Below are 21097 nucleotides of genomic sequence, written 5' to 3' on the forward strand. Positions count from 1 at the left end.
GCCTAGTCCTGCAAAGGTGACGTTCTCTACACAACCATGCAGAGGAGGTGGAAGGAAATGGTGACTTCTCTTTGCACCTGGTCACTTCTCTTTTCAGCATATCACAGAAAATGGACGAAGGACAACAAGGAAAGGGGATCAGAAGATTTTGTTGACCTTCATGGGTTTACAGCCTCTGTCTTTAAAGAAAGTATGGAAACAGTAGAGCTTTTATTTTGCGTTTGTTTTTGTTTTGTTTTGTTTTGTTCCCCCCCCCCCCCACTAAATAGAAATGAGGGTTCTTAGTCTGTTTCTGGCAATCTGTTAATTTATTAGGATAGTTGTCTTTCGTTTGCTTTCCGATAGGCATAGTAAATTTAGTTAAAGAGCACATCTGTATGCTACAACTTGATTACATCTTTTTTTTCTAGCTATTTTGCATTTTTTTCTTTCCCACAGAGAAGCCTGGTCCTCAAAGATCAGCCCCAAAAGACCTGCCCTTGGTTTCAAATGTAATCAGTTCTGATTTTACGAGGTTTTAAAAAGTTTGTTGTAAACAAATGCTAAACTGGAACTATTTTCACGAACGTGACTGCCATGGAACCTGAATTTTCCAAATGTCACTGAGGAATTAATGATCATGTGGGTATCCCAGGAGTAGAATGAAGCAGAGAAATAGGAGTCATTTTCTTGAACACACAGAGATGTTTGAGAAAAGTACCATAGATTTTGGAATAGGAAAAAATAGGAATTCTCTGTGTTTGTATCTTCTTATGCAATATGTAACACATAATAATGTCTAACATATTGTTTTTGGTAAACAGTAACTTTTATTATAACATAAATTTATAATTTAAAAAGGGTGTATTTGTCATAACACAACAACGAATATATGTTTGTAATTGTCTTTCACTGACAAAAAAAAAAAAGACACTTCAAATTTGAACTGCTTTCATCTCAGTTTTGGCTGAGATTTTTGGGGACAGAGGCTGTGGACCATTCCTCCCTTCTTCCCATGGACCTTTCTGCACAATAAAAGGTCTACACAATCTTTTCTCATACTTTCTGGCAGCCGGGGTTCCAGATATAATTTAGACCCCACCAATCAAATGCATATGTGCAAGACTTAAGTTTGGAAGAAAGGCAACCATTTTTGCTACCGCGAATTGTGGCTGAGGTGGGATGAGGCTGGAACTAGAAGCTAGGCTGGCTGCGTCCTGACTTGGGAAGTTTTCTGATTCTTCAGGGTCCTGACTGTGACAAGAGCAGTGGCTCCCTTAGCATCCCCGCCCTGCAGGGTAGCTGTGAGAGTCATTCCCAGTGGCTTACTCTTCTGGGTTTTGAAAAATCCCTTCCTACATAAAATAGGCAGATTGAATTTAGCTATCTGCAACTAACACAAGTCCCAAGAAAATAGATGCCATATTCCAGAGTGAGGGGGGAACACCAGCATGCAACCCATGCAAAAAGGTATCCAAACCTCACCCACACCAAGACATTTTGGATATATTATGACCCTGCAGGTAGAGGGGAGTGGATGTCTCCTCTTTACCTCAAGACCAGGGAAAGGGGTTCAAGGTCACAACTTGGAGAGCTTAAATGTCTTTGGCACTTGAGAGACGCAGCAGACTGGTGTCTGACTGCAGGCTAAGAACTGTCCATAGAGGGAGAGGCCGTGCACGTGGTGGGACAGGTGGAACAGGGAATTCTATACTGTCTTCTCAGTTTTGCTGTGTACCTGAAATTGCTCTCAAAAGTAAAGTTTGTTTTTCAAAAAAATGACCTGAAGTGTGATGGGTCTTCCTGCACGTTTTACCGGGGGGCCAGCAAGATCCCCAGCAGAGCGAGTCTAGATGGCAATAAGAGAACAAACGTAAGGTTCATCTGAACTACACTTTGTGAGTCCCAATATTGAGTCCCAGCACAGAAATCGATTGCCGTTCCCTTGGCCCTGATGACTCCCCGTGGGTTTTTTTGCAGCCAGCCCTCTACACTCCCCCCTCCCGTTATTGCTCTTCTCCCTCTGGATAAGAGACCTCACAAAGAAGTTCAGGAAACCTCTTATTTACCACTGAACAGAGTGGAATGTGGTATTTGTTAGTGGAAGAAGACATGCCCATCTGCTCTTGGAAGGTTAAGTCTGCTTCCCTGGGTTTGCTGTGCCTTGGGGACACCTCAGGAGCCTGCCTTACCTGAGGAGTGACAGAAATGAATAATATTGGGGTGCCTAGGTGACTCAGTGGGTTAAAGCCTCTGCCTTTGCTTCAGGTCATGGTCCCAGGGTCCTAGGATTGAGCCCCGCATCGGGCTCTCTGCTCAGGGGGAAGCTTGCTTCCCCCTCCCCCCGCCCCCCGCCTGCCTCTCTGCCTACATGTGGTCTTTCTCTCTCTCTCTGTCAAATAAATAAATAAATAATAAAATCTTTAAAAAAAAAAAAAAGAAAATAAGCTTTAAAAAGAAAGTTTAAAAAAAAAAAGAAAAGAAATGAACGATATTTGAAAATGACGCATTCAAGCCAGCCCAGGCCTGCGTCTTCCTCCCTCCTCTGAAGAAAAGACTGGGTTCCCAGTAACGAAAATCCTCATCCTGCCCCTCCCATGCATCCCAAGGAGCCAGCCCAGCCCCCTTCACATCATTCCCAGGGGTGGGCCTCCTCTCCAAAGACTTCTGAGCACAGAAGTGAGGAAAGACGGAAACAGGCTCTGGGGAACTTCTGGGAGCTGGTTCCTCTAAACCCACATCTGCAGGTACCACCTTGTTTCCCCTCATTCCTTTCCACCCAAGCCTGTCCCTGGCCCCCACTCACCTGAGCCCCAGGCTTTATGGAGAGAGATAAACAAGACCAAGAACCAACAAGGCCCTTGTTCAGGATGGATTCGTATATCAGAACAATCACCAGCAGCAGCGGGCCTGTGGGAAGAGCAAGCACTGGAGTCCTAGGTTTGACCCTCACCCCCAGAATCCAAAAGGGTGGATATCTGCTGGATGTTCTGCTCTGAAGCTCAGCCTGCTCCCAGCTATGAGAGCAGCTAAGCAGGGCTTTGCACCTTTTGAAGACAGGGCCTCTACTTTTCCCAGGATCCTTAACCTTGGCATTCACCCCAGAGGAATCTATCTGGTCTCCTGCCCCTAACACCTCCTTTCTCCAAACCTCCTGCACAGTTGCTGGGTGATTGAACCAAGACCCTCAGTCTTCCCCTCAGGGGGTCTAAGGAAAGCCCTTCGTGCTCCGCATTGCCTACAGGACAAAGTGCGCATGACCGCGTGGCCTTCCGGTGTCTCCGCAATCTGAATGTATGGCCGTGCGTTATCCTTACCCTCTCCCTGACACTCAGCCCAGCGATCCACCACTGTAGCTGGCCCACTCTGTGCATGCATTCCCACCACTTGCTCCTGGCATGGAATGCCATCCCCCTTGTGCATTTCAACATTTCTCCCCTTCCAGGTAGTGCTCTCTGACACCCACCCATGACTCTCATTCCCCAACAGTTCTGGGTAAGGATGGACTTCTGTTGATCCCATTCCTTCAACTCTGAGGAAGAGGCTGCTGATTCTCAGATTCCATTTTCCTAAATTTCCATTTCCATTTTCCATCCCATTTTCTAAGCAGTGCCCCATTGTCAGGGGTTTGATACGCCTGCATGTTCCCAGCTCCTTTCCTCTGTGGCTGGTGGATGGGACTTTTGCTGCCTTGAAGTAGTAACACTCAACCCTTGCACTGGGGCTTCAGGATAGAAACAAAAGCAAAGGCCATTCTGTCTGCTAGGATTCAGGACTCCCTTGGCCCACCTGGAGCAGAAGAAAGTCTTCCATGTGGTCGGCCTGGCTCCCTGGAGTTCACAGGTGGGCCCTGAGCTGAGGGCCTCAGCTAAGCCCTTACCCTTTTCTCTTTGGTCTTCATGGAACAACCCTTGCCTGGACACAACTCACATTGGATCCAGACTGCCTTGGTTGGTTCTTTTGGCCAGTGCCATTTTCTGGAAGAGATAAAAAGCCCTTCTGAGCCTTGACTGACACAGGCTACAACTGTAATCCCAGGAAACACTTGCTGAAGATGGCTCAGCATCCCTGAGCTTGCCAGCCTGTCTGCACAACCCGGCTGACCTACTCTGAACCGGAAAGTGGCCTCTTTCTTCTTCTACATGCTGAGCAGCCCTCTCCCAAAATCCTTGCTAGGGACTATATTTTGTTTGAGAAACATTCACAGGGTCATGAAAGGTCAAAGGTAGAAGGAGTATTCAATACCACCCAGTCCAATCCCCCAAGGAACAAGGTGACAGGGAGTGCCCAAGGTCACTCAGACGACAAAACAAGCACTGGAACCTATGTTTCCTGACTCCATTCTTATATATCTCTGTGACATCCAGCTGGCCTCAGCCTCTGGAGTCTCATCCAGTGAGTCTGGTCTAATCTTTTAGCTCTTAGCACCCATGTCCTCCCAGCCCATCGCAGTCAAGTGAACCACTCACCTGCCACAAGGGTCCTTCTGCTCTTGCCTCCAACCTGACCTGGAGCTTGCCCATGAGGCAGGGAACCTCCCTCCTGCCCGCCTCCCCTCCCGCCCATCTTCTATACTCCGAAATCCTCATTTCAGGCCTTCCTTCCTACTGTGGGTTGGGTGGACAACATCCATCACCTCCATGTACCCCCCCCCAGTATATTAAGTTTCTTTCTGTGGTCATCAACTACCATACCCTTCTCCACCTGGATCACTGAAGAAAAAGTCAAGAAGAATAAAGAAGAACTCCCCCCCAATGTCCTGAGGGAATGTCCATTTATCTCTGGGGAGGCCAAGGCAACTCTAGAAAGAAACCTCTGTTCATTTGTTTTAACCTAACTAAAAATCAGTCCGACTGAATTCAGTACAAACTCAATCATTACTGCAGGTACCCTTTCCAGAAGATTATGTTTTGTCTCGCCTGTGAAACTAATATTTCCTTCGGGCAGGAGCAATCTGTACTAGACTCAGTTTCTTTAGCCACATTAGCCTAGAGTTTTCTCCAATTACCAGAGAAAAGGAATATGAAGCTGCTATCAGCTTTCTCTAACTCACAAAATGTGAGTGTGGAAGACCCAGGTGCACTGATTTTGGATCTGGAGCTTTTACCATTACTCTGCGCCATCTCTCCAAAGCAGCCCTCCCGGCAGATGGGGCCCCAGCCTGTGGTTGAGGTCATCCTCCACAAAACCCCTTCTCTGTCCTGGGTCTCGCTGCTTCTCACCTTTGCACTCTATCAACCGAATTTGTTTGGACAGGACATGGGGGTTCTGAGGTAAGAGGTCATTTACTCACTGGTACAGCCCCAAGTCCTTCTGTCAGAGCTCTGTCATTGTGACCTTGCATACAGCTTCCCTGGGACAATGCTTCAAGAGGTATCTTCCAGCCTGGGCCCAGTTTAGGTCTTTTCTTCTAGTGTTCATGTGCACCAGTGTCTCCGGGGGGCCCTGGCTCTTCTCTCCCTGCCAGGCCTTCAGGCTGGAGGAGTAGAATACGATGTTCAGTTCTTTCCTCCCAACAGGCACTTTTGTCTCTCCCCTTCACCTACAGCTTGGAATCCTGGAATGAGAAGTCCAAGTGCTTCACTGAGTAAGTGTTTCTTCCACCATCCCTACATCTGCAGACCCCAGCACAGATACAAGGTCATAGATCAAAAGTATTAGGAGCTCCAACAAACTTTTATGAGTAATTTAGGATTTCTTATTTTTAAATTATTTTTTATTATGTTCAGTTAGCCACTATATAGTACATAATTAGTCTTTGATGCGGTGTTCAATGATTTTTTAGTTAGGTATAATACTCAGTGCTCATGGTAGCACCTGTCCTCCTTAGTACTCGTCAGCCTGTTACCTCTTCCCCTCTGAAACCCCCAGATTGTTTCCCAGCGGTCCATAGTTTCTTAGGGTTCTTCTCCCTCTGATTTCTCCTCCCTTCAGATTTCCCTCCCGTCCCTTGCAGTCCTCTGTGCTATTGCTTATGTTCCACATATGAATGAAACCATAAGATAATTGTCTTTCTCTGTTTCACTTATTTCACTTAACATAATCCCGAGTTCCATCCATGTTGATGCAAAGGGTGGATATTCATCTTTTCGGATGGCTGAATAATATTCCATTGTGTATATGGACCACATCTTCTTTACCCATTCTGTTGAAGGGCATCTCAGCTCCTTCCACAGTTTGGCTCTTGTGGACATTGCTGCTATGATGATTGGGGTGCATGTGGCCCTTCTTTTCACTACATCTGTATCCTTGGGGTAAATACCTAGTAGTGCAATTGCTGGGTCATAGGTAGCTCTATTTTTAACTTCTTGAGGAATCTCCACACTTTTTCCACAGTGGCTGTATCAACTTGCATTCCCACCAACAGTGCAAGAGGGTTCCCCTTTCTCCACATTCTTGCCAACACTTGTTGGTTCCTGTTTTGTAGGATTTCTATAAATTATTTTGAAATGATACAGCAATTTCTTTTTTTTATTATTATTTGACAGACAGAGATCACAAGTAGGCAGAGAGGCAGGCAGAGAGAGAGGGGGGGGGAAGCAGGCTCCTGCTGAGCAGGGAGCCCAATGTGGGGCTCGATCCCAGGACCCTGGGATCATGACCTGAGCCAAAGGCAGAGGCTTTAACCCACTGAGCCACCCAGGTGCCCCTGATTCAGCAATTTTATAAATAAATATAGAAAAAAATATATAATATATAATGATATATGTACTTAAATCAGCAATGTACATATATATGGAGCAAATAGGGTAAAATATCGATTATGGTTGGATGTCTGAATCTCAGTAATAAGTTTATGGTGGCTATTCTTTCTATATTTTGTAGATGGGAAAATTTTAATAAAATGATTTAAAAAAAAGTAAAAAAGAACTGAAATAGTTGAAATAGTTTTACAACCCACATTCTATTCTACTCGTGCTTCCCCAGACAGGTCCATTGCTTTCCAGTACACAGTACTTCATACTAGCCCCTGCCATCCCCCAGCTGAATGCTCTCCCCACGCCTCTCCACCCACATCTGTCCCTTCTGGTCCCAGAGTAGAGTCTACCTGAACAATTCCACCTGCACTAATCTCTTTCACCTTTCAACCCTAAATACCACTAATCACCCTGTACCTGCTTGTACCACCACCACCATCATCATCCACCAAACTTATATTAAGCCACTTATTGTGCCCTAAATACTGAACCTAAGAATTTTACATCAGTCTGCTACTTAACTCTTGTCATAGGACAACCCCTATGTACAAATAAATATGGAATAGGTGCTATTTGTAAATGTGGACACTGAGGCTCAGAGAGGTTGGAGGACTTCCTTCACAAATGTAGAAGTAGCATATCTGAATTTGGGATTTGAACCTTGTTCTGTCTGATTCCAGAACCTCCCCCCTCTTTTCCACATGGCCTCTCTGAAATTGCTAGAGAGACTTCCATTGTATTTTTGTCTTCATGCTGTGACTTTCCCTCTTTTAAATTTACCTTTCCTTTATATTCATGCCTCCTCTACCTCAGTGCCTAATTCTTTTAAGGAGAGACTTTGTCTTACAATTTATATATTCCAGGAATCAGCATAGTAATGAGAGGCTGTTTGGATGACTTCACATAATTTCTCAACTTTACAGTGCACTAGAGGAACCTCCATATTCTGTTTCATCACCCAGTTCCTACTGGGACAAGTGTATCCATTACTTTCATGTCTCTTTCCTGTGTCTAGCACACACCCTGATCCCATCCAGTCCCTTCTAAAGAAGGGAGAGAAACCCCTCTTCACAGGTACCCCTTCAGCCATCTACATCCCTCCCCCTGCATCTCCTTACCTGAGGCCCAGAAAAGCAGCAGCAGCAGCCATGGCCACCCCCATAGCCCTGTCCCCTCCATCCTAACCCGGTCCCAGGATCCATTGGGTCCTGGGCATCCCAGGGTTCTTCCAGATGCTGGAGGATGCTGCCCCCATAGGACTGTTTTCCATGTACCCTGAGAGGCTTGACTATTACTTTGCAATTAAGAAGGGAAGTGTGAAGAGGGAGCAGCTCAGGAAAATGCAGAAGAGAAAAGAGTGATCACTGCCCTTGTGACATCTTCCTTCCTGCTTCCCTTACGTCACAACCCCATTGGTCAACACGGGAGAGCTCCCCATTCTCCACCATAGCGAGTTTGGACCCACCCATCTGATGTTCCACCTCTGCTCCACTCATTTCCTCAGGTCACCAGGATTTTCCCATCCTTCTGACCACTACATCCTGCAACCCCTCTGCCATTCCCCCATCTGGAATGACACTGTGCATCCAAATTTGTCCTGTCCTTCAAGATAGACCTCAAACTTTGCTGATGACTTGCCTTCTTTACTCCTACTACATACTGTGGTTCTCAAGTATGAGCACGTGGTTAAATGACTCAGGAAGTTGGCAAGCATTTACATGCCTGAGTTGCACCCCCAGAGATTCCGATTTGGTAGGTCTGGGAAAGCTCAGCAATCTGCATTTTAACTACCAGCCCAGGGGATTCTGAGGCAAATGGTTCAAAGAGGGTATGCCTGTAAAATGTGGTTCCTCGGGTACTCATCCTAGATGCAAGGTGTGTAGTTCCCTGAACTCCCAGCCTAGGCAGAGGATGGAGACCACAAACATGATGGTACTAGGAATAACTAAAACAGATCAGATATATTTGTCACCTTTTGGCTTTCCAGCACCCAATACCTTCTACACCTGGGGGACATGCCTCAATGCACAGGTCTCACTAAGGTGCAGAGTGCTACTTCCTCTATTACTGAGTATGGAGGCAAACATTTCTCCTGCATCTAAGTGCCAGGCATATGCCTTGACCTAAGCTTGGGCAAATGCAAAATTCTTCCTAGGATTCAGGATCCTAAGGGTGTGATGCAAGGTGTAAGGCCAGTTGGAGATGACTGACACATAAGAAATTTAAGCTTTGAGAATTCGGGGATAGCATGGTGCTAAGGATGCAGTGGCTTCAAGTGTCCAAGGGCAGTGGCACCAATGGCAACATCACTAGATTGTGTGATATTGTGAATTATAAGAAATATGTGTTTGGTCATCCAGATAATTAAAATATATCTCTCACATATAATTGGACTTCATCTGTAGTTGTGGATCACAGCTCCCCAAATCCATGAAATTTCCTGAGCTGTAAGAGCAGTGGGACCTTCTTCTGTCATATTTAGTCTCTTGTCCTCAGTTCCTAAAAGCACTTCAGAGCCATAAATGTGACATGAGTGTGTTGTTCCTAACAAGCCCCTTTCTACCACACCTAAGTTTATGTCTCTGAGGCGACTTTTGGAAAGGATGGGGGCTGTTGCCTGAGGAATCAACCTTGAAAATAGTGTTGGAAAGTTCGACCTCACTCCCTGATTTCTGGGGAGGAAAGAGGAGCTGGAGATTGAATCAGTCACCAATGACCAATGAATTCATCAGTTATGCCTATATAATGAAGCTTCCATTAAAACTTCCATTTAAAAAAAAAAAAAAAAAAGGGTAGGGAGTCCAGAGTGTTTCCAGGCTGGGAAACCAGAATATTTCCATGTGCCACTGTGCTGGGCTCAAAACTCCATGGGGACAGAAACCCTGCTGTTGAGGACCTCACCTTATTTATTTATTCATATGGCTGTCTATTCATATCCTTTAATATTCTTTTATAAAATGCCAATAATCTGGTAAGTAAAATGTTTCTGAGTTCCGCAAGTTGCTCTAACAAAATAATGGAACCTAAGTAGGGGATCACTGGGAACTCTTATAGTAGGTGGGTCAGAAGCACAAGTGCTCACCAATGGCATCTAAAGATAAGGAGGGGGAGTCTTATGGAACTGAGCCCTCAATCTATAGAATCTGGTGAAGCTTTGGGTAGATAGTATTAGAATTGAGTCAAATTACAGAACACCTACCTGGTGTCCAAGAATTGCTTGTTGGTGTGGAAAAACCACTCCTTCCCAAAACACAGGCACATTCACGTGCATTAACACACACACACACACACACACACACACACACACACACACACACACACAGGAATTGGGTGCAGAATTCTAACCGGTGACCAGACCCCTTGACTGTCTTTTGCTATGTCCTCAGCTGTGGCTTCAGCTGTGTGTTGCCTCCTGGTTTCACCAGTTAGATTATCTTTTTTTTTTTTTTTTTTGAGATTTATATAGTTATCTTAGAAAGAGAGAGAGAGAGCAGGGGGAGGAGCAGAAGGAGAGAGAGTGTCTTGTCTTCTCCTCATTCTGTAGTTTTCAAACCCCTTCTCTGGGAATGTAGGAGATGGCCACAGATGAAGAGAGAAACCCAAGCATCTGATTCTAGAGGAGAGGAAGATCCAGGGACAGGGAGAACAAGATGCTTCTTTAGTAAGAGCTCTATCCAGGTCAGGCCAAAACATTATGGCCCAGGCCAAGCACAAGGGCAACTTTAGTGGTGGTGCCCTCTGTCCCTCACAACCACCACACAACAGCATCAGTGAAGAGCATTGGACTCTGTCTTTATTTAAGGCAAATCCCAAGCCACTGGTGGAAAGGGCATGTTCACAGCTGTGTCCTCTCTTCGGAGGGAGAAAACACACACGCAAGGTTATTGGTGTAGTGAGGGGAGCTGGCAGGGCTGAGGTGAGACATGAGCCTTAGAAATAATCTGTGTTACAGAGTCAACTCATGTCATTGCTCCTCCTTGCCTTTCCCCTCACACCCTTCCTCTGGAACAACTGCCAGAGGGATGTGACTGAAGGTCAGAGGTCATTCTCATGGTTTCACTGGCCTAGGGTCCAAATGACCTCTGCGTGACAGCAAGAAGGACAGTGAAGACCAAGCTCTTGCTCAGGAGTCCACACAGCACAAGAATGATGATGTTGATCGTGGGAACCCTGGGGGAAAGAAGAGATGTCAGCTGCTGTTAGTGCTGGTGCGCCTCACACCTGAGTGTTTACAGAAGTCCTTCATGCCCCTTCTCTTATCTGCTTGGGCCCTTCTAGCTCTTGTCCCCATATTGACTAGCCCTGTGCCTTTAGTGTGTCCATTAACTAAAACTACTAACTGGAAATATATTTAGTAAAGTGCATGGAGCCCATATGCAGAGGAGGCATCTGAGAGAAAGGGCAGGCTGCCTGGGCTCCTCTTCCTTACCAGGATGGCAGCAAGGAAACCTGGTTTCTAGTCCCCGCAACATGGCCTACTTCCTGGGAGAACCATCTCACCACTCTGGCCTCTTGTTTCCCCATCTATAAACAGAAGAATCCAATCCTTGCCCAAATCCTATCATGAATTTTTACAGATTTTCATGTAATGATTCTAAAAGTCCCGAGAAAGCATCAGTGGATACCGTAAGAGAGAGATACCCATGAGTGAGGAAATATGGCCTGTCTAGATTCAGCGATATGGAAACAGATTACAGCACAACTAATCTGCATGATAAGACACGGGGCAAGAAAAGAAACAGATGGCAGCAAAAAAAAGAGAAGCATAGATTTTGACCTAATGTTATGTATGAATTTAACATCTAAGGAAATCTGGCAGACCAGGAGATAGACAAGGATTGTTTAGTAAATAATCTGGTGGTATCTGGATCGTAATATGAAGAAAAAGTCATATTTTGTACAATTTATACCATTTAACAAAATACAACCCCCTACCCCAAGATGGAATAAAGATTTAAGTAAAATGGAAAAAAACAAAAACAAACAAACCTAGAGATGTCGCCAGGAAATAGAATTAAGCATATGAAAGAATAAAGCAAAGCAATAACTTAAAAATCAACACATTTGCCTGTACAAAATTTAAAAGCAAATGTGCAAGATCGCAGAGAGAGAAATGACAGAATGGCGATAGAAAAGTGCCAGAGGCTCTTTTTACACTGAAGTCCCCACCCTTCCTCTGGCTTCTGGCACCTCCCTCCCTGTCTTCCATCTCCTCCACCACCTGGAACTAGGGTCAAGTTCAGCCCCTGACAGCTCCTAGCTATTTGTGGTTACAGTAGCACTCTCCGGGGCACGCGTTCAGCCCACGGTCCCAAGGCCTCAGCTCCGCTGGGCTACCTTGACTTTCAGGTCTCCCCTGTCCTCCCAACCCTTTCACATTTTCATGGGCCTAGCTCTTGGAGTGTGTCCACTCTTGCGGGCCAGCAGGTACCCCTCTGGAGGCTGAGCACAAGCTGCCAGACCACCCCTACCACCATAGTGCCTGGGAATGCATGTTCCCCTGGGCCGCCCCTAACAGGGGACTGGAAATTCACAAGCATAAATACTCCAGCTCCTCAGTATCTGATATAGACAAGTCCCATGGGTCCCCCAGAAGTCCCCTGCAGGACTGAGCCCCAAAGTTCCCCGCTGTGTGACTCAGCTTGGTGATGACACCCTTGCTAAGCTTCTTTCTTTCCTGGTCTCACTTCCTGGATGGATTTACCTGGGGTCACTTCCTACATTTGTACAAGACTTTTCCCACTGCCTGCTTCCAGGGAACCCACCCTAACACAGCGTGATGGTGGCTTCCTCTGAAGTGCCCCCCAGAACCCATCCCTCCCCAGACTGGAAGCTCACTTCTTTCATTGCGGAAGCAAATAACTCCCCATACAAAACATTTCTTTTTCAAACATCTCAGTGACTTCTGCTTCCCTGGCTGGATTCTGACTGATAGAATAGTTCATATTAGTTAATAAAAAAAGTTAATAGGCTAGGGGCAGCCTCTAGTAGCAATGTGGGCCAAAGTAGGTACTCTCAATTTACATCCTGGAAAAATCAAAGTAACTTGAAAAGAAAAATGTTGATTCTCACCAGACCATTTATTTAGTCCACAAAGATTTAATAATCACCTACTATGTACCAGACACTGGGGTCAGCAAAACAACTATTTGGGGTGGGTGGGGTGCAGAAGTTCTGCCTCTACCCTCATGGAGTGCCTAGTCCACAGCAGGAGAGAAATAAAAGCACGTGATAATTCATGTCCAACTTAGCAGGAATATTTTCCAAGTACTAAATCCTTGTGGGCAAAAGATCCTTGCAGTGATGACTGCTTCTCTTCTGCATTATGGATCACAAAACAAATTGTTTGCAACATTTGAAGACCATTTGTCAATATGTATACCGAGCAACATAAATGTTCACATGCTCTTAAGGGAATTTCTTTTGAATGAATAATTTAAAAGAAAAAAGACGTCTGTGAAAATGTTCATCTCAAAGTTATCAATACTATAAAAAAATTAAAACGATCTCAGTGTCTAAAGACAAGCAAGTTAAGATGTAAGTCATGGCTTCTTCACTGCTAGAAAAGGATGCATTTGTTTGAATTATAATCATGAAGTCTAGATAGCAACATCAAAGAATAGTTTTATAATAGAAAAATAATCGCAATGTTTATAATTAGAATTACTGCTATATTAAATACGTATGAACATGAATAAAGACTAGAAAGAGAATATGGAGATCAGACATGTTAGATTAATGGCAATATGGATACATATTTCTCTGTCAATTCAATATTTAATGATAAACACTTTCAGAGATAAATCAGTATCCAATAATAAACTGTAAAGAAGGGTATGCATACAAAGTTAAAGGTTCTTCGCTTTGCCTGCACATTAAGAAATCTCCTGAAGATCTCACCAACAATGCTGAGACCAACCCCATTTCCAGAAATCCCGATCTATTGGTCTACAGGAGGGCATATGCATCAGTATTAAACACAAACCAAAGCAAAAGCAAGCACTCCAGGTAATCCTAACACACAACAATTGCCCAGAGCAGTTGGGCTAGATTATCACTTCCAGCTCTGCATTTTCTAGCCTCCCTGAAGATAAGGAAGCAAGCCACAGAACCTTCCTGACTCATCCAAAGTCACACAGCCAAACCATGTGGCTGGCATTAGAATCCAGGGTCCTTCACGCCACTCTATTAGGCTGGTGGGGTTGGCTGAGACCCAGTGGAAATCAGCAAAGACATTTTTCCCTCTCCTTACTCCTCTAGTAAGCAAGGAAACAGGGTGAACCAAGGAGATGGGCAGCCTCATCAACAGCATCCTCCTCCTCTAGCACCACCCCCTTCCTCCCCAGGGAACTTTCACCAGACTTAGTAGACTCAAGTCTGCTTCTGCCCTGCCCACTCCCCTATCCATAACTTCCCACGTCTTAAGCAGATGGACTTGGAATCAAACCAGGAGGCCCAGAGACCTGAAACCATAGCTGGTAATATCCGTCACGTTTGTGATGTTGATTCCAAAACCGGGAGAGGAAATGTCAGCAGTCGATGTGGGTAGGAGTTGGGTCACAGACCTGGGACTGGTAAGGAGTGTGCTCTGGGCCTTGGTGGTGGAAGGAGAAAAGGTGGAAATCTGAACAAAGTTCTGCGTAGGAATCTTGTCTGAGACTAAAAAATCTGCAAGAAAGCACAATGGATAAATCGATGGATAAGTTGATGGATGAATTGTTGGGAAGTGGATGAGTGGATAGATGGTTGGAAGGATGAATAGAAGGAAGGCAGGGAGGAAGGATGGTTAGATGGAAGGAAAGATGGGTGGATGGATGGATGGATGGATAGGTAGCTGGGTAAATGAAACTGAGGAGGGAAATGAACATAGCCATTCATGAAGCAAGTTTTTCTTTTACTAAGAGTAAAAAATGAGTGTGACGTTAGCTTAGGTCAGAGAAAGGAAAAGGGGAAGAAAGAAGGAAGACAGAGAAGGGAAGAGAGAGAGAGGGAAGGAGGAAGGAAGATGGGTAAGGACAGAGAGGGGGTAAGGAGCGGGGGGAATAGAATTTTCAAGCGATTCCTGTCACTGGAAATGCATTTTCCTGCTATTCTTTACCATTTCATATGTCTCCACCTTCTTTAAGAATAATCCCCTTATTACTCTACCTTGTACTATTCTCTGCCTTACCCTCACCTGAACCTGTAGTGTACTGCTTTTCAAATTATCTTTTATTAATATATTGCATATGAGCCTTGTCTTCCTTAGGTTTAGGATTCCCCAGTTAGTAGAAACTTGAACCTTCCTTAATTTCTCCAATTAACTTCTACTGAGGAACTAGGCATTATATTAGCTGCTAGAGATACAGAGCTGAGAAAGGCACAGGCCCTTTTCTCAAGGTACTCACAGATGAGCATGGGAGGCAAATAAATAAGCAGGCCACTACTACCCAGTGAGACAGCATCATTTATGAGGGAGGACACAAAGTGAGCTCTGGAGCTTTGCTACCCAAAATGGGAACCATGGACCAGCCTCAGCAGTAGCATCATGTGCAAGCAGATCAGAAATGCTGAATCTAGGTCCCACCCTAGACCTCTTGTATCAGAGGTTGCCTTTGAAATAAGATCTTCAGGGGTTTTGTGCCCACAGTAAAGTCTGAGAAGCACTGCTTTGGAAACACAAAGGAAGGTCATCAAATGTACTCTGGGAAGGAAATAGTGGATCACAGAGGCTTCCCAAAGAAATGGCTTTCATTTGGAGACCTAAAGAATGAGACTAAATTGTCCAAGTCTGCCACTCATCTTTCATACTGTAGGAAGTATCCCACTTCCTATAATAGCACCCCAAATTAAGCTCTGCTACTCTAAGTGATAGCTTCTTACTTTGCGACCAAATGTCTCTCAAGGACCTCAAATGAGAGAAAAGGAGCTTCTGAGAGAGGCCAGGCTGCTAGAAATCCTGAGCCACAGCCCTGCTCATGCTACCACCACCACCCATACCCCCAGCTGACCTGGCTTTCCCCATTCTCTTACCCCCTTCCAGGTCACTCACCCTTGGTCACAACCAGGCGGACAAGGGGGGACAAGATGTCAGGGTCCTTGGGAGGGTGGTAGATCACACACCGATACAGTCCTGAATCTTCCACTTGAAGATTGGTCATTTGGACATTTAGTATGGCCTCATCAGGGATGTCTTCTAGGAAGTACCTGCCCTTCCGGACTTGACTGGGCTTCCCTGAAACACTCTCTGTGAAAACCAGTGTCAGGGGCTCCCCTCTATCCATCAGCTTCTGCCAAGCTTTCTGGCTATTGGCATACTTCCTGATGGAGGAAGGACATTGTACATTCAGGGTACTTCCCGCAGCTAAGACATACTGTTCTTCACGTGGTTCATTTGCAGCTTGGAGTTCTGTAAGCAGGGAATCAGAGTTAGACTCCGTGAGGTAAAGTTTTCTTCTCTTAGGAAAAAAGAGAGAAACAACCTCTTTTTCTTGTTCAACCACTCATTTTTCGGCGAGATCCTCAAGGCTTTCAGAGAAAATGCAACCTTCCCTGCAAGCCAGCACTAGATTCCAGATCTTTTAACTGTGAGTAATTTTTATTTTACTCCAAGAGCTAGACCTCATATGCTTTGTGTAAACTTTCATAAATATATGTTCTTGAGAGGAAAAAAATCTCCTGATTGGAGGCAGAACATGGGACACGTGCCAACACCATGAGTGACAAGGGTATGATAGAAGGGAAGATTACAAACAAGGACATATAGGGTGATGAGTGGATGTGAAGACATGATAGTAGCAGACAGTGATTCCTCCAAATGGCTAGGGGAACTTCATCTAAGTAGGGGAAAGAGATCAATTCTGGTCTGTTCCAAGGGAGCTTTGTAAATGGGAGGGACAAGTTGAGTGGAAGTAAGATCTAGATCTTGTTTTTGGCTGGACACAAAGCATTCCATAACTTATCCACAGTGTCTACAGTTTATCCACTCAAACCTGAGTTACTTTCTTCTATGGAATACCAAATAATGGGCTGGACAGTAATGTTGGGTCAAACTGTGTGTTTGTACCTGTGTGTCAGGCTACCACTACCAACAACTACTATTGCCATTGCTAATGGCACATTACTACTACTGCACAAACACGCACACAATTTAATCCTTGGGCAGTAACTCTAAGAATGCCCATTGAAAAACGCCAACAGCTACCCCTTCAATGGAGACCCTGGGCTATTACTACAGCCCACCTGTGGACTCCTGAGGATTTTATAAAGGACACCAGGCCAGTTCTTCTGGGACCAGACTTCAGTTTCTAAGGAAACATGGAAAAGAAGCTTCTTGGAAAGTCCTCTGAATTCTGGCCAGGAATTCCCCTCCAAGAAACAGGCAAGCCAAGACTGTGGGCTGTCTTAAGCCAAGTTTGGCTCACTCATTCATTCATTCATTCAATCAGTCGTTGAGAGCCTACTATGTGTCAGGCACTGTGCTGTGCTTCGAGAAAGAGGCACACCTCCTCTCTCTACCCTCTATAACATTACCCTCTACTCTCTGCAACTTTAGTGTAAATACTGTAGATAAATTATTTGCGAACTCCCTGGGTAAGGTAGACACTACAGTCTGAATGTGTGTGTCCCCCCCCCCAAAAAAATTCATATGTTGAAATCAAAACCCTAAGGTGATGGTATTAGGAGGTGAAGCCTTTGAGAGATGATTAGGTCATGACTGATCCCGCAAAAGGGATTAGTGCCCTTATGAAAGGGGATCCAGAGAGCTCCTTACCCCTATCCACCCTGGGAGGACATAGTGAGAAGTCCATAGTCCATAACCTGGAAGAGGGTATTCATCAAAACCCAACCAAACTCGCAGCATGATCTTGAACTTCTAGCCTCCAGAACTATGGAAAATAAGTACCTATTCCTTATAAGCCACCCAGTCTGTGGTATTTTGTGATAGCAGCCCAAGTAGACAAAGAGAGTGGGAGTTACAGAAGGAGTCTGAAATTGTGCACAAACTTGCTTATCTCTTGTGAAAGGACACAGAAAGCACTCAGCACCGAAATGCTATGTGTGCACCATTTCTTGCACCACTGCAAGAAAGGAATTCCAAATACCTTTTATTGCTAAGTGTTTAAAAGTACTGGCACATGCAATCTTCCTAAATTTATCATTTAAGCTCCATAACTTCTAAGGTGGATACTGACATTATTCCTATTTCAGAGATAGGGAAATTGAGGCACAGAAAGTTTATTAAATAACCCAGAGGTTATTAAGTGATTTGCCCAAAGTTCCACAGTAGAAAGTTGTAGAATTAGGATTTAAGCCTGGATAGTCTGACCCCAAACTCAACTCTAAACCCTGGAGCCATGTTGCCCAAGGCAAGTGTCTGGTTGGGGTGAGAGCAGGCCCAGCCCACACCTGAATAGGTACATAATGATTGTATTCCTTAGAGTACAGGAGCTAGAGGGAGTTTTTAGGTTACCCAAACCCACCCCCACAGGACACAGTGAAATATATACTACTGGCTTTCTCACACGCAAGTACACAAGCATCAACCGTCCATCTTCTCCCAGTTTTGCTTTGGAAAAACGTGAATACAACACAAATGAATGAGAACCACGCTCCTAGATGCCCATCTGGGATACCACCCCAGCTCCAGCCAAACTCAAAGTGCTATGTGCTTGCAGGCTCTACAAGGCGAGCATCTGTGACCTTACTCAAAGTAGTGCATTCCTGGAAAATCCCCTTTCTCTGTAATCTTTGTGTCTTTCCAAGGCAAACCCTTCTTTACACTTGTTACTTTCCCAATTTATTCATAAGGATTAGGAGGAGGAACAACCAAAGCCCCAAATGTTTCCATCTTTAGTCAAAGTGTGAGCTGTATACCAAAGGAAACAGTTAACAAAACCAAAAGACAACTGACAGAATGGGAGAATATTTTTGCAAACGACATATCAGATAAAGAGTTAGTGTCCAAAAATCCATAAAGAGCTTAGCAAACTCAGCACCCAAAGAACAAATAATCCAATCAAGAAATGGGCAGAGGACATGAACAGACACTTCTGCAAAGAAGACATCCAGATGGTCAACAGACACATGAAAAAATGCTCTACATCACTCGGCATCAGGGAAATACGAATCAAAACCACAATGAGATACCACCTCACACCAGTCAGAATGGCTAAAATTAACAAGTCAGGAAATGACAGATTCTGCCAAGGATGTGGAGAAAGGGGAACCCTCCCACACTGTTGGTGGGAATGCAAGCTGGTGCAACCACTCTGGAAAACAGCATGGAGGTTCCTCAAAATGTTGAAAATAGAGCTACCCTATGACCCAGCAATTGCACTACTGGGTATTTACCCTAAAGATACAAACATAGTGATCCAAAGGAGCATGTGTACCCAAATGTTTATAGCAGCAATGTCCACAAGAGCCAAACTATGGAAAGAACCTAGATGTCCATCAACAGATGAATGGATAAAGAAGAGGTGATACACACACACACACACACACACACACACACACACACACAATGGAATACTATGCAGCCATCAAAAGAAATGAAATCTTGCCATTTGCAATGACTGGATGGAACTAGAGGGTATTATGCTTAGCAAAATAAGTCAATCAGAGAAAGACAACTATCATATAATCTCCCTGATGTGAGGAAGTGGAGATGCAACGTGGGGGGTTTGGAGGGTAGGAGAAGAATAAATGAAGCAAGATGAGATCAGGAGGGAGACACACCATAAGAGACTCTTAAGCTCACAAAAGAAACTGAGGGTAGCTGGGGGGAGGGAGGTTGTCAGAGGGTGGTGGGGTTAAGGACATTGGGGAGGGTATGTGCTATGGTGAGTGCTGTGAAGTGTGTAAACCTGGCGATTCACAGACCTGTACCCCTGGAGATAAAAATATATGTTTATAAAAAAATAAAAAATTAATTAAAAAGAAAATGAAAAGACAAAAAAATCTCAATAAAAAAATAGATGAATTATTTAAAAAAAAATTTTTTAATTAAAAAAAAAAGTGTGAGCTGTACAACAAGAGAAGTGAGGGTGTGGTGATGGGGCAGACCTGCCAAGCCAGGGAGGGCAAAACCACCTTCCAACACCAGCAGACAATGGTGGCCAGCAGTCACAGCCCCCAGGAAAAGTGGGCCCCAAGCCCCTTCTGTTCACTTTTGTTCTGCTATTCTTCAACAATAGCAGATTTTCTGGTCCACAGTAGGTCCCTGGGAAATATCATTGGATGAATTATGTCTTTGGGAGTTAACAGACAGTCACATAAAAAGCACCATGATGGAATATAAGAAAATGAAACTTCAAACTCGAGCAAAATTATTTCGGATCTTGTCAAGTTTAGATTTACTCTAGCATTTCCACCCGCCCCCCCCCCCCCGCCAGAGTTGTGCTTATCTTTGCCAATATCAAAATGCACAGATAAACTGTTTCCATAATTCACCCATTTTATTTCTGTTCTCAGGCTCTATATAGTCTTCTAATGCTGTTAAGTTTGGATAGAAGAACCCAGTCTGGCAAGTCTACTGGCTGGTCTATGCTGGGTGGCACATCCCCTGGAGCTTCCAAAGAGAAGGGAAGCTTTTCTCATGGTGTGATCCCCAAGGTTCTGAGCAGAGGCCTCACCTGCTCATGCCTCTTTCTCACCTTACCTGAGATGAAGAGTATCCAGAGCAGATCCTGGAGCCTGGCCTTCCTCATCCTTCGTGTGCGCCAACCCCAACTGCTGCTGGTGTGCCTGGGACACTCTAACCTAGAGCCTCCAGAAACTTGCATAACAGGATATGAAGTCATTCCTGGGAGGTGCTGCGGCTGCTGCTCTGTTTTCGTCACTGGTTGTTTTGGCTCCAGATGTCAAGGACTGCGCAGGAATCCAGAGACAGTGTTTGAGTGTCAGGCTTCTCTGAATTCTGGTTTCCTGGCCTCTGGGGATAATGACAATTACCTTTTCAGCCAATCTCACAAAATTTTAGTAAGAATAGTACTTTTGTGTGAGCAAAATAAGGTATCATTATTGTCAGGGGATTAGAGGGCCACCTTGCTCTCCTGAGGCCAGCTCTCCATTACCATCTAGTTCACTGTAGGTAAGAGTGCCGGTACGTGGAGGGATGGGTTGGGATAATAATGCCTCACGTTTAGGGTTATCGTGAAGATGAAATGGGGGTCCCTAAGGAAAGTGCTCAATACTGTACCCAACATACATGTTTTTTCTACATCCTGTCCCTATTCACCATCACCCTGATCCCTTTGGCTTTTTCTGACTTGAGGCCTGTCTCCTCTTCACCGGCATGGCCCACACCTTGTACTTGGCCTCAGCTTTCTGTCACATATCTGGTCTCAGAGCTCACAGAAGTGTAGGAAGCCCCCAAATTATTTGAGAGGACATGGCCACCATTAAAAAGAACAGACTTAGAAACAGGATGATATAGG

General features: G+C 44.8%; 1 protein-coding gene across 5 annotated transcripts; it reads right to left on the reverse strand.

Annotated features, from left to right (window-relative positions):
- Positions 1-251: 251 nt before the first annotated feature.
- On the reverse strand, positions 252-20445 carry TREM1 (triggering receptor expressed on myeloid cells 1). 5 transcript variants are annotated; one of them, XR_004285018.1, is made up of 6 exons: positions 20320-20445; positions 15709-16065; positions 14243-14345; positions 5273-5536; positions 2786-3956; positions 252-2171 (listed from the first exon to the last, which is right to left on the reverse strand). XR_004285018.1 is itself a non-coding variant. In XM_032339892.1 (5 exons), the coding sequence occupies exons 1-5, from the start codon at positions 20441-20443 to the stop codon at positions 10801-10803; spliced, it is 717 nt and encodes a 238-aa protein (XP_032195783.1). In that variant the 5' UTR covers positions 20444-20445; the 3' UTR covers positions 10449-10800. The 5 variants fall into 5 exon arrangements, 4 of the variants coding, with proteins under 4 accessions (XP_032195783.1, XP_032195784.1, XP_032195782.1 ...); XM_032339892.1 differs by lacking the exons at positions 252-2171; positions 2786-3956; positions 5273-5536 and adding exons at positions 10449-10847; positions 12516-12601; XM_032339894.1 differs by lacking the exons at positions 252-2171; positions 2786-3956; positions 5273-5536 and adding exons at positions 10758-10847; positions 12516-12605.
- Positions 20446-21097: the final 652 nt, after the last annotated feature.

The sequence above is a fragment of the Mustela erminea genome, chromosome 4, assembly GCF_009829155.1.
Source record: "Mustela erminea isolate mMusErm1 chromosome 4, mMusErm1.Pri, whole genome shotgun sequence".
NCBI lineage: Eukaryota > Metazoa > Chordata > Mammalia > Carnivora > Mustelidae > Mustela > Mustela erminea.